General features: G+C 54.3%; 2 protein-coding genes across 4 annotated transcripts in view; both read right to left on the minus strand.

Annotated features, from left to right (window-relative positions):
* Positions 1–10,076, minus strand: part of Rcn3 (reticulocalbin 3) — a 12,698-nt gene extending 2,622 nt beyond the window's left edge. Inside the window, exons 1-5 of one of the 2 annotated variants that reach the window (XM_004646448.2) lie at positions 9,582–10,076; positions 8,935–9,212; positions 6,470–6,672; positions 3,927–4,099; positions 1,657–1,717 (exon numbers count right to left, since the gene is read on the minus strand). In XM_004646448.2, the coding sequence (XP_004646505.1) occupies positions 1,657–1,717; positions 3,927–4,099; positions 6,470–6,672; positions 8,935–9,203 (706 nt within the window). In that variant the 5' untranslated portion in view covers positions 9,204–9,212; positions 9,582–10,076. Of the gene's footprint in view, positions 1–1,656; positions 1,718–3,926; positions 4,100–6,469; positions 6,673–8,934; positions 9,213–9,291; positions 9,561–9,581 lie in introns of those variants that run through there. The other variant, XM_023706733.1, reaches the window with a different exon arrangement.
* A 355-nt stretch (positions 10,077–10,431) lies between these two features.
* The window catches only part of Fcgrt (Fc fragment of IgG receptor and transporter), a 12,724-nt gene continuing 10,931 nt past the window's right edge, over positions 10,432–12,224 (minus strand). For both annotated transcript variants that reach the window (XM_004646504.2, XM_023706642.1), the window contains exons 5-7: positions 11,631–11,900; positions 10,889–11,008; positions 10,432–10,732 (exon numbers count right to left, since the gene is read on the minus strand). In XM_004646504.2, coding sequence (XP_004646561.1) covers positions 10,632–10,732; positions 10,889–11,008; positions 11,631–11,900 — 491 coding nt within the window. In that variant the 3' untranslated portion in view covers positions 10,432–10,631. The remainder of the gene's footprint in view (positions 10,733–10,888; positions 11,009–11,630; positions 11,901–12,224) is intronic.

Raw genomic sequence — 12,224 nt, forward strand, 5'->3', positions numbered from 1 at the left:
AAAAAAAAAAAAAAAAAAACAGCCAGGACTAAATATAGGTGTGCTCCTCCCCTCCTCCTCCCCCAGTACTGGGAATTGGACCAAGGGGCTCACCAAGTCAGGCAAGCAGAGCTACATCTCTAGCCTGTTTGACTTTATTTAGAGACAAGTCCTCACTAAATTGCCAAGGAAGGTCTCATACTTTCAACTGTCTTCCTGCCTTAGCCTCTTGAGTAGCTGGGATTACAATGTGTCACCACACATGATATATATGTATGTACGTAATATGTATGATATATACAGGAACATTTAATTAACCCGCTCTGCTACTGAACATTAGTAGTTCTAATTTATTCATCTTATACTCCCAAAGGATATATTATCGCCCCACTGATCCAAGCTATATATGAGAACAGTCCCATGATTACAAACTGTATAGCCATTCATCAGCACCCTAGACTTATTCCCCAGAGTCCAGGATGCTCACCTTCACACCAATTGCCTTGAAAAGTGCAGGATGTCTCAAAGGCAGCTCTACCATCTCCTTTATCTGAGCTAGCTGCTTCCTACAGCCACCAATGTCATCATAGCCTACTTCATTCAAAGACTCTTCTTCATCCTGAATATGGAAGAGATAAGGAGAAGAGGGTATAGCTGAATTTTAAAAATCATTATCTGATATGAATCTATCGCTTCTCAGGCTTTTGGCTAAGATCAAGTGGAAAATCTGCAATGTGAGTTTGGGAAGGTTCTCCTATAAAGGAATCCTGCCTCAAAGAATCACCATAAAAACCCCAAGGCAAAAAATTGTTGCGTAACACTTTGCTCTGATACAGCCCTTAGCTTTACTGGAAAGGGATCCCTAAAAGCAAAAGCCTGAAACTCTGGAATAGGCAAGAGCCCTGGATGTCACCAGCTACACTTCAAAAATTATTTTAATCACTTGTACCTTTAGGATTTTCCAGCTGTTTCAAAGAGCACCTAGCCTTGATAATTAATACATGACTACTATAACAACAATAAAATAAGGTACTGGGATCAGGGAATAAACTCACCTCTCGCTTGATAGGCTCTCCTTCACAGTGGATCACTGTGTCTGGAGCAACTATACAGTAAGGGCTGGGATCTGTCTCCACTACTTTGAACTCCACAGCACGCATCCCACCCCGGACAAGGAAAATATCTCCTATGAGAGCAAGACAAATAAATTAGAGGGGCCGGGGAGATAGCTCAGTACAAATAAGTGCTTGTCTGGCAAGTACAGGGTCCCAAGTTCAAACTCCAGTCCCGCAAAAAAAATCAGGAGACAACTGTAAAACCAAGTTTAAAAATATATATATATATATTTTAAAGTTCTGAGGATACAGTTCGGTACGAAGGACCTAGGTTCAATCCACAGCGCCAGAAAAAATAACAAGGAAGGGCGTCATTGTCGGCCTTTGGAGCTGAGCTCAGACTTGTGATCCTCCTGCCGCGGCCTCCCAGGCAGCTGGGTGACAGTCACGAGTCACTACGCCCTGCTCCGTAAATGCCTTTCCGCGGCGCTCGGCGGATGGACGCCGGCGCACCCCGGGCAAGCGCACAGCGCAGTCGGGGTTCTGCGGGCTGCTGCTCCCGGGGCGCCGCCCACCCGTGTCACGCATGCGCGAGGCCAGCGCCCGCGGTCAGGCCACTCACCGATGTACTCCTCCACCTGCACGTAGCCGTCCTTGTCTTTGTCCAGGTCCTCCAGGGTTTCCTGGGGAGAGAGTGTCGGTGGGCACGTGGGCAGGGTGCACTGGCCCTGCGGGGGCCTTGGTTTTGGGTCTCACTACGTAATGCAGACTATGCTTAAACTCATGGCAAATCTCCTGCCTCAGCCTTCCAAGTGGTGGGATTATGGGCACGCACCACCACGTCCTGGTGAATAAAACAGCTTCTGGTCTCTTTTTTTTTTTTTGCGAAACTGAGGATTGAGTGCCGGGGAGATGGCTCAGTAAAAAGTAAAGTAAGAGCTTCCCTGGCAAGCGCGAGGGCCTGAGTTCAATCCCTGGTTCCGAAAAAAAAAAAAAAAAAAAAATGAAGACAGGGGCCAGGGAGATGGCTCAGTAGAATAAGTGCTTGCCTGGCAAGTGTAACAGCCTGAGTTCAATCCCTAGTTCCGCAAAAAAAAGAAAAGAAAAAAGATTTGAGACAGGGTGTCGATAAATTCCTAAGTTGCTCAGGTTGCCGAAACTTTTTTTTTGCAGAACCGGGGATTGAACTCAGGTCCTTGCGCTAGCCAGGCCAATGCCTAGTCTACGGAGCCAGCTCCCTGGCCCAGGTTGCTAAAACCGCCCACCCTCCTGCTTCAGCTTCCCAGCGTGCTAAGTTTACAGGTGTGCGCCAGCATGCCTGGCTACATTCGAATGCCTGATGACTATGATAATCCTTTGATGTAAGACTGGTGCTTTCAGTATTTGACACTTCCCCAGCATGAGTTATACTGCATTTCAGATCAACAAGCCAACTTGTAGGGCAAATATGTCCCAAATATTATGGGAGATACACTGGTACTGAGATGAATACCATGGTAAGAGACTACAGAATTCAGTGCTGGAGTCAGGCGTGGTGGTGCACACCTGCAACCCCAGCACTCGGGAGGCTGAGGCAGGAGGATTGCCTGCCATGAGTTTGAGGCCTTCCTGGGCTACCCAGTGAGCTCAAGACTGACGACAGCAGAGCTGCCAAGGAATACTATGCAGCCTGGGAAAGGGCGGGCAACCTCCTCTGTATTGAGTGAGGCGCAAAGTCGGCTGGGAGCTCCTTGCTGCTCAAAGAAGATGATGTGGTGTTGTTGTTTTTTTTCCATTTTCTTAATCATTAGCTGGAGATAAGGACTACTTGCTGTGGATACAAACTTTGGCCCAAAGGACGGCAGCCTCCTCTGAGTGGGGACAAGGGCCAGGCCCGGACAAAGGCCAACTAAAGTGGGGGCTTGGAAAAACTGAGTGGAGAACATCTGGCGAGGGGGTACAGGCAGCCCCTTCCTCTGCACCCTGCCCAGGTCGGCTTCCTGAGGAGGGAAGAGGTGTCCCTGAGGAAATGGAGCCCAAACCCGCACAGGGACAACTGCCACTTGGGCCTGGCCGATGCCACGCGCCATGCTTCTAGGTGTTTCTGTCTCTGAAACGCCAGCACTCTGCCACGACCCCTGCTCACACTGAGTCTCAGCGCTCAGGAGACTAAGACAGGAGGCTCAAGAGTTGGAGCCCAGGGCCGGGGAGACGGCTCAGTGGTCTAAGCACCTGCCTGGCACATTCAAGGACCCGGGTTCAATCCCCAGTACCACATGCCCCCCTGGCACCAAGCAAATTCCTGTGGTGATGCACAATGTGATCCCAGCTGAGGAGTCTGATACAGGAGGGTCACCGTGAGTCTGAGCTGGGTAGCGAGACCCTGTATCAAATAAATAAATAAAATAAAAATAAAATCCGATCTCAAAATAAAAGAATAGGTGGTCAGGGACACAGCTCAGTGGCACAGTGCCTGCCTGGCTAAGTCCTGAGTTTGATTCCCAGGCCCCTCCCCAAGTTCAGCGCGGTCCCGACCTGCAATCCTAGCACTTGGGAGGCTGAGGCAGGAAGATCACTGCAAGTGCAAGGTCACCCTGAACAAAAGAGCAAAGACTGTCTCCCAAACAAATTTTTTTTTAAAATTTTTTTTATTTGTGTGTGTGTGTGTGTGTGTGTGTGTGTGGCCAGCTCCGCCCACCAGGGGGCGGGCTGGCTGGCATGTGGTGCTGGAGGATTGAACCGCGGTCCCTGTGCTTTGCTAAGCTTGTTCTAAGAAGGTGTTTTAGACCACTGAGCCATCTCACCAGCCCCCCCCCCCCAAACAAATTTTAAAAGGACCCGGAGATAGCCTAGCTCCGGCAGGCAGGCGCGGGAGGGCAGGGCCCTGCGTGCCGGGGCGCAGCAGGTACACACAGCGATCACGATGTCCCGCATGTGTGGGAACTCCTCCGGGTGCAGGAAGGCCGTCAGCTCCTCCCTCGTGGCCATGGAGTCCCCGTCCTGGTCAGCCACCCGGAAGCGCCGCTCGTCCCGGGCCAGCATCTTCTTGTAGGCCTCCGCGTCCTCCACATCGTGGAATTCCTCCCCTGGGAGGGTGAAATGAGGGAGGGCCTCAGGGAGGGAAGGTCAGGCGCAGAGGCAAAGACGACCAGGCGGGGCTAGCACAAGTCCAAAGAGTGCAGAAGAGGGGCCGGGGAGATGGCTCAGTGGAATAAAAGCTTCCCTGGCAAGCGCAAGGGCCGGAGTTCCGCCAAAAAAAAAGAGTTCAGAAGCATTAATGTATACCAGTGACTTCCATGTCATTTACACAGCCAGGTGTGCTGGCACAAGCAAGTCTGTGTGCCACCTGTAATCCCAGCACTTGGGAAGCTGAGGCAGGAGGATCGCTGAGAGTCCCAGGACAGCCTGGGCTACACAGTGAGCTCAAGGCCAGCCTGAACTACATAGCAAAACTCTGTCTCACAAAACCAATTTGTTAAAAAATAATAATACTAATAAAAACAACGTGTAGTGCCGGCCAGACTAAAGCACCAGCTTTGGCAGAGCACAGTGGCCGGCGGGGTTCGCCCCCAGGGCGTGTTATGACATTGATTGAGACCAGCCTGGTGGCGTGCTGTAATTCCAGCGCTTGGGGATTGAAAACAGGAGAATCACTACGAGTCTGATCTACGTAGTGAGAACCTGTACACCCTGTCCTAAATTCATTTTTAAAAAGTGCAAATTTTACTACCTTAGTTTTTAATATAGAATTAATTATATATTATTAGCTACCTTCTAACAGTACCGGGACTTGAGCCCAGAGTCTTTGCACTGAGCTACATCCCCAGCCAGTTTTTTTTGTTGTTGTTGTTTGTTTTGTTTTTTCCCAGTTTTTTGTTTGTTGGTTGGGTTTTGCATTTTTTTTTTGTTTTTGTTTGTTTGTTTGTTTGTTTTTGGTGGAACCAGGGATTGAGGCCCTTGCACTTGCCAGGGAAGCGCTTATTCTACTGAGCCACCTCCCTGGCTCCCTGGTTGGTTTGTTTTTTGATGTGGGTTCTTTCCAATTCAAGTTGTTCCTTTTTTTTTTTTTGTATTTTAGGGAAGGGTCTACAGGGTGTTCAGAGTCTCACTACTAGATCAGACTCGTAGTGACTCACCTGTTTACAGCCTCCCAAGAGCGGGGATTACAGACCTGGGCCACCATGCCCAGTCTCAATTCCTGTCTCAGTGCGCCCTGGGGGCGGGGCCAGCGTGGCAGGCCCCCCAGGGAATCTAACACCCCCATCCTCCCCCTGCTTGCAGGCGCTTTTTTTTCTCTCTCTCTCTTTTTGAGACAGGGTCTCACTACTCAGTTCAAGCTAACTTTAAGCTCACTTTGTAGCCCAAGCTGGTCTGCTCTGGTGAACTCAACATGATCCTCCTGCTTCAGCCTCTGGAGTGCTGGGGTTGTAGGTATGCACCACAGAACAGATCTCGGCCAGTTTTTATTTTGAGACAGGGTTTTGCTAAATTAATGAGTTGACCAAGCTGGGCTCAAACTTGTAGCCTGCCCTGGCTTCGAGCAATGTTGGGGTTGCAGGTGTGCACCACCATGCCTGCCTGGGCTGCTAATTTATAGCAGGAACTTAATATGTTCTAAGATTGTTAGGTACCATAATGCATTTCATCCTCACAAAAAGCAAGAAAATTGGTTTTTTAAATTTTATTTCCTGAATAAAAAAGTGACTCCAGTCAAAGGAAGTAACAAGGACTTGGGTCAGGCACTGGCCAGTTTGACCCCAAAATGCCTGATGCAGGAAGCTATCCGGACTCAACTTCCTCCAAAGGGAGGGAAGGGCCTCTATGCAGGACGCTGGGGAGATGGTGAGGTCCGCGTGGAGAGGACGGGCAGCCCTGAGCAGGATCCCGACATCAGCTCTGGGGGTGCAGATATCCCGAGCAGCCTGGGGAGCTGCCGATGGGAAGGCTGGGTGTAGGACCAGCAGGGGCTAGGGCCAGGCACTGGGTCAGGAGAAAATTGGGAGTCAGAGCTCAGGGCAAATGGCTTTGGGCTTCTCAGGGTGAGAGGTTAAAGGTCAGGGGTTATGAGACAGGATGTGAAAGGCAGGGGTTCCAGTAAGGAATCTGAAGTCCCCAGTCATCAGCCCACAGAGGTTAGGTTTTCAGAATGAAAAGCACTCCATCAGAAACTGGGGGTCTCCTAAACCAGACGAGGTGATGCACTCCTGTAATCTGAGCACTGCCGGGGGCTGAAGCAGGAGGATATCCACAAGGCGAGGCGAGGCCCTCCTCGACTACAAAGCGAGACTGTTTCCACCCTCCATCCCAAAAGGGACCTCTGAGCGAAGAGGTGCATAAGGCATGCGGGGACACAGGCAGGGGTTCTGGATCAAAGGGCTAAGGGTCCTCTGGAGAAAGGGGTCAGAAGGCCAGGGTCGCGTTGTGTCTCAGGGAGCAGAGTCGGGTCCCACGCATACCGGGAGCATAGTGACCGTAGGTGGCGTTGCGCAGCTCCTCCCAACCCACGCGCCCATCGCGGTCCGTGTCGTACGTGTCCCAGGCCGCGCTCACCGAGTCCCGTATGTGGCGCTGCTGCGTGTGCGCGATCCACGAGCGAAGCTCGGCCAGCGACACCAAGCCATCCCCATCGCCAGCCCGGTCCATGCGGTCCACAATTCTCCTGCATTGGGGCGGGGCAACATCAGTCTTGGGCCACGCCCACACCTGGATCCACTCTCCCAGGCCCCGCCCTGACCAGAAGCCACGCCCCTACCCAAGATTTGGTTCCATTAGAGCAGTAAATGGGGTGCTCTAATTCGATGGAGTGGCACAGGCCTGTTAATCCAGCACTCTAGGAGGCTGAGGAAGGAGGTTGGCAAGTTCAAACTCAGCCAGGACAATTTAGAGATTCAGCCAGGTCCTTTGGAGCATGAAGCAGACCCGTGTTGTTGAAATAACGAAAAGGGGGGCCAGGGAGATAGCTCAGTAGAATAAGCGCTTGCCTGGCAAGCGTAAGGGCCTGAATTCAATCCCCAGTTCTTAAAAAAAAAAAAAAAAAAAAAAGGCTGGGTGGTTGGTGGTAAGACGCCCATAGTTTTGATCTCTAGTATTGCAATAAATAAAAAAATAGCTTGGGCCGGGCATATTGGCTCACACCTGTAATACCAGCACTTGGGAGGCTGAGGCAGGAGGATCTCTGCTGATTTAAGGCCAGCCTGGACTACATAGTGAGAATCATGTCTCAAAAGAAAAAGAAAGGGGCTGGTGAGATGGCTCAGTGGTCTAAAGCACCTGCTTGGAATAAGTTAAGCTATGCAAAGCACAGGGACCGCGGTTCAATCCACAGCACCACATGCCAGCCAGCCCCGCCCCCTGGTGGGCTGAGCTGGCCACACACATACACACACTCACAAAATAAATAAATAAATGTTAAAAAAAATTAGAATTAAAAAAAAAAAAGAAAAAGAAAAACAACAACAACCAATAAAACTGGTTAGGCAAGCTCATTGTGAACCTGCTGGGTTCAATCCCTAGAAACAAAGGAAAAAGAAAAAAAAGCAGTCCTAGAGTTTGGGCAAAGGCCGTACATGTCAATATCAGGACCGCGCCTACCGAAGAGCCCCGCCCCTAAACTAGACCAGTTCTCTAGTCGGGACTGCACGCCTGGAACAAACCCGGGCCATGCCTTCCACTCCCACCCTCCGCCCCCGCACGTGCACGGGCGCGGATACCCCGCAGGGAGTTGGGCTGGGAGAGGCGCAGGATTCCAGGAGGGCTGAGGCCCCGCCCCACCGATTCCGCCCCGCCCCTTCTCCGCGAGGGGCCAGCTCGGGCGCTCAACTGCAGCTCGGCCCACAGCTGAGCTCTGCCCAGTGGCGGAGCTCCACTCCCTCCTCCCTGCCGTGCCCGCCACGCATCCTCCAGGGTCCCTCTCTCCTGGCCAGGGTCCGAAACCTTGACCTACCGCTGACAAAGACAGGGCACGAGCCCCGTCGTCATCCCTCGCGCCTGGGGCCCAGTCCCAAGTCCCACTCGGTCCCTGTGAGCCCCTAACTTAACCCTTTTGTGAAATGGGGCTAAAGGCGCCAGGAGACAGCTCAGTAGCACAGCGCCTGCCTGGCGAGCACAAGATCCAGAGTTCAATTCCCGGTACCAAATAAAGAACTGTACTTGGACCACAGGGACTTTGAGGACTGAACGTTAAGCTATAAAGTGTCTAAGCTAGTGCCGTGCAAAGCCTGGCCTGGCTCTCTTCCCAGAGAAGCTAGAACCCTCCCAGGAACCAAAGGCCCCTCGAGAGACGACAGACCAGATACTCGCTCCCACCTCCCCGCTCTGCACCCCGGTTTCAGCTGCAAGGGTTTCATGAGCCTTAGGCACAGCAGCCGCGCTTTCACCTCAGGGCCTTTGTACTTATTACTATTGTTTCTCTCACTACCTACGAACCTCTTGAAGGCAACAAGTTTTGTCAGATTTGTTTCCTGCTTTGACTTCACACTGTGGAGCAGTGTCTGCACATAGCAGGTGCTCAGTAAACACTGACAGGATGAGTGGGCATCACTGGGATGCTCTGGGGCCGGTAGGCTGGTGGTGGCCAGACCCCATTCAATGTAGCTCATCCTGCAATTCAAAGCTCAGCATTTCCCTGGCGGGACTGGGTTCCTTCCCCACAGAATCTTTTTCACCCATCACCCCTGCCAAGGAGTCCGAAAACACATTTACAGAGCAGGCAACTAAGGCTAGAGGAAAGATGTCTGGGATAACAGAACTGAGTGACCTGGAATAGGATCTGGACCTAGCGTTTGCAGCCGTCCAACCTCAATTCTTTTTTGTTTTTCTGAGACAGGGTCTCACTATGTGGCCCCGGCTGGCCTGGGACTCGTACCAACACTACTACTTCCTTAGTCTCAGCACTCAGGGCCACCACGCAGGACTCCCTTACCCGAGGCGGGCCTGGCTTTCCTCAGGGGTGAGCTGGTCGAATTCCTTGGCCACTTCCCGTCCTAGGAAGGCCTCGTGGTCGTACTGGAAATTCCCGTGGGCGTCGTCGTGAGGGGCATCGCTCAAGGGCGTTGCCTGGTGTACCCTGGCCTGGCCATGAGGACCCACATCTGGGGATGGCTTTCCTTGGGCCCCGCGCCGCAGCAGCAGCCCCAGTAGCAGCAGCAGCAGCAGCGGCAGAAACAGCAGCTGGAGTGATGGACGACACATCGTAGGTCCCTGGAGAGCAGTGGGTCAGAGGTCAGGGGTCACGAGGAAGAGGGCAGGAATGGATAGGAAAGGGGGTGGCCGGAGTTACCTAGGACAAGACTGCAAGACTAGATGAGCGGTGCTTGCAGAAAAGTTTCAGGTTGAATGCGGGCGGCAATGGGGAGAAGGACAGGGTGCCCAGAGAGGGCCCTGATCATCCGAGTCCTCAGGGGTCAAAGCACAGAGGTGATCCCAGGGGAGATGTGGCACGAGTCCCACGCAAAGCCAGGGAACTGATAGCCAGCGAGGTACAACAAAACCTCAGGTCGCTCCCTGCCCCGCCCGACCCTGATCCTGTGGTCGAGCTGCCTCCCTGGTCCTCCCCTCCCATACACATACCCCGTTATCCTGTTATCCAGTTTCTTTCTGCTCTCCACGTTTGGTTTCAAGTTCTCCCAAAAATGCCCAATTTGGCAGCCAGCCAGCCAGGCCCCGCCCCGGCTACGCAAAGGCCACGCCCAACAACCAATGAATGCGCAGGAGGAGCCAAGAGGCGGGGCCAACGAACAGCGGTGCAGAGGGACCTCCGCGCCACGTCCACAAAGAAGTTCGGGTGGGCGACGGTGGAGTGACGCGGCCTAGGAGAACCACAACTCCCGGCAGGCATCGAGGCGCCCTGCCCGACCACCCCTAGCGGTCCTCGAGACAAAGGCTCATGGGAGATGTATTTTTCTCCGGTTCCCTTTGTGGGGATGGCTTAAGGACCAGAACTAGAGGGCTGTGTAAATCCTTCCCTCCGAGAGGGAACAGCTCCTCTCTTCTGCTCCATCAAGGATTCAGAATATATTCCAGCCTAGCGTTCCATAGAATACCAGGCACAGCATTCTGTTTAATTTGTGAAAGTCATGAATGAAAAATAGATGAGTCAGTATAAAAAATTGGCAGATGCTACAGCTGGGTGTGATGGCCCACACCTGTAATCCTAGCACTCAGGAGGCTGAGGCAGGACTGCCATGATTTGGAGGCCAGCCTGGGTTACACAGTGAGTTCGAGGCTAGCATGGACCCCACAGTGAAACCCTGTCTCAAGAAAAACAAGAGAAAAAAAAAACCAAACAAACACCTCAGCCAAGTCTCTCATAGCCGCTTGTTAGGCACGACCTGAATCAGCCCAGGACTTGCACCCCAGACCCTCCACCCATTCATTACCTCCCTGGCCTGCAGACTGGAAAGGACTGAAAACACACGGATTAGGGCCCAAACTCGTGTTTATATGTGAGGTGGAAAGGGGCTGGAGATGTCGGGAAGGGGCACTGAGGCAGAGCCCGGGGGGGAGGACTCTGAGGGGACCCGGGGCCCAGCACTTGTTCGGGAGGCTCAGAGATCCAGGATTCCAGGGGTCTCACAGCAGAGACGCGAGCACTCTGGCCACGGCAGCCACGCCGGGCCGTCAGGCAGTGCCTTTGGCGTCTGCAGCGTCGGGCTCCTGGGACAGCCCGGGGCCAGGCAGCAGGGCCCCGGCGTCGTCCCCGCGGAGGGAGATCCAGGGTGCTGTGGGAAGAAGGCCGCGAGCACTGGGACTGTGGCAGCTGCATGCGCATCCACGACCGCCTGCCTGTGAGCTCCGGCCCACCTCCCCGGGTCCCTCTCTCCAGGCTCTAGCAGGAGCTCCAGGTCCCCTCTGTCCCCTCCGGCCCAGGGCCTCACCTGGCATCCCGCTCCGCATCCTTCGCCACAGTAGAGCTCCTCCCGCGGCGGCAATAAGCAGCAGAAAGCCCAGAACTAGTACGATCCCCACCGCGGGTACCGAGGACTCGGCTGGTGACTCTGTGGCCAGAGAGCACCCGGGATGTGTTCAGCCCTCCACCCACCCTGGAGACCAGGAAGTTGGGGTACTGGTTCCCACCCAACCTCTGAGATGCTCAGGTGCCACCCTGGGCCGGAGCAGAATGTCCCTAGGTTGGATGTTGAGAACCAGCCATGGCACCCGGCCGTGGAGGTGCACACCTATCATCCTAACACTCGGGAGGCTGAGGCAGGAGAATGGCCATGGGTTTGAGGCCACCCTGAACTGTACAGTAAGTCTCCAAACATGAGAGCAGAACCAGCCAAAGCCAGAAGAGGTCCTGCAGGGACCTGCAGTAGCAGGTGGAGCCTTCCAGCTCGTGGAGGAGGCAGGCATAGGGGCTGGAATGGCAAGGGGGGGTGATCAGTCTTGGTGGGGGCTGGCTGGGGCGGAAAACAGACTCCCGGAGGGAGGGGTGGGGTGGGGGAGGAGGAACAGGACACCGGTGGGACCAGCAGGCGCCACCTCCCTGTGGGCAGGCGCAGCAGGACAGAAGCAGCCAGGCTGTGGGTCATCTAACAGGCACAGACAAGGCCACTCTGGGGCGGGGTTGCTGCGCAGCGGACAGGGCCCCCGAGGGACTTGGACGTCCCCCTGGCTCACCCAGCTCCACAGAGAGCGGCTGCCGCAGCCCTGCGTGCTCCACCAGACAGCGGTAGTGGTGCTCGTCGCCGTGCTGCACCGTAAGCGATGACCACGCGTGGAAGGAGCCGTCCCCGTTAGGGCCGAAGCCGCCCTCCCCGGCGCCGGCTGCCAGCCCGTTGCGGACGAAGTGCAGCCGCAGCTCCGGGGGGTAGAAGGAAAAGGCGCTGCAGGTGAGCACGGAGAAGCCAGCATCGCCCGGCCTGGCCCTCAGGCGCACGGAGGGTGGCTCTGCGAGGACAGGGCGGAAGCTGAACCCAGGGCGGGCCCGGCACCACGTGCCACCATCCTGTGCCCTGACCTGCGCGGATCCCAGAGAACGTAGTGTCGAAAGGGGGAGGGCCAGGCGCAGAGGCTCACGCCCGTCATCCCAGCGTGCTGGGAGGCTGAGGTAAGAGGATTCCCAGTCCAAAGCCAGCCAGGAGCATACACTGACTTCAAGGCTAGCCTGAAACATAGCCAGACCCTATGTCAACACCCCCACAAATAAATAAATAGCAAGCCAGGTGTGATAACACTGGACTGCAATCCTAGGTACTGAGGAGGCTGAGGCAG

This window comes from Octodon degus, unplaced genomic scaffold, assembly GCF_000260255.1.
Source record: "Octodon degus isolate 3935 unplaced genomic scaffold, OctDeg1.0 scaffold00268, whole genome shotgun sequence".
NCBI lineage: Eukaryota > Metazoa > Chordata > Mammalia > Rodentia > Octodontidae > Octodon > Octodon degus.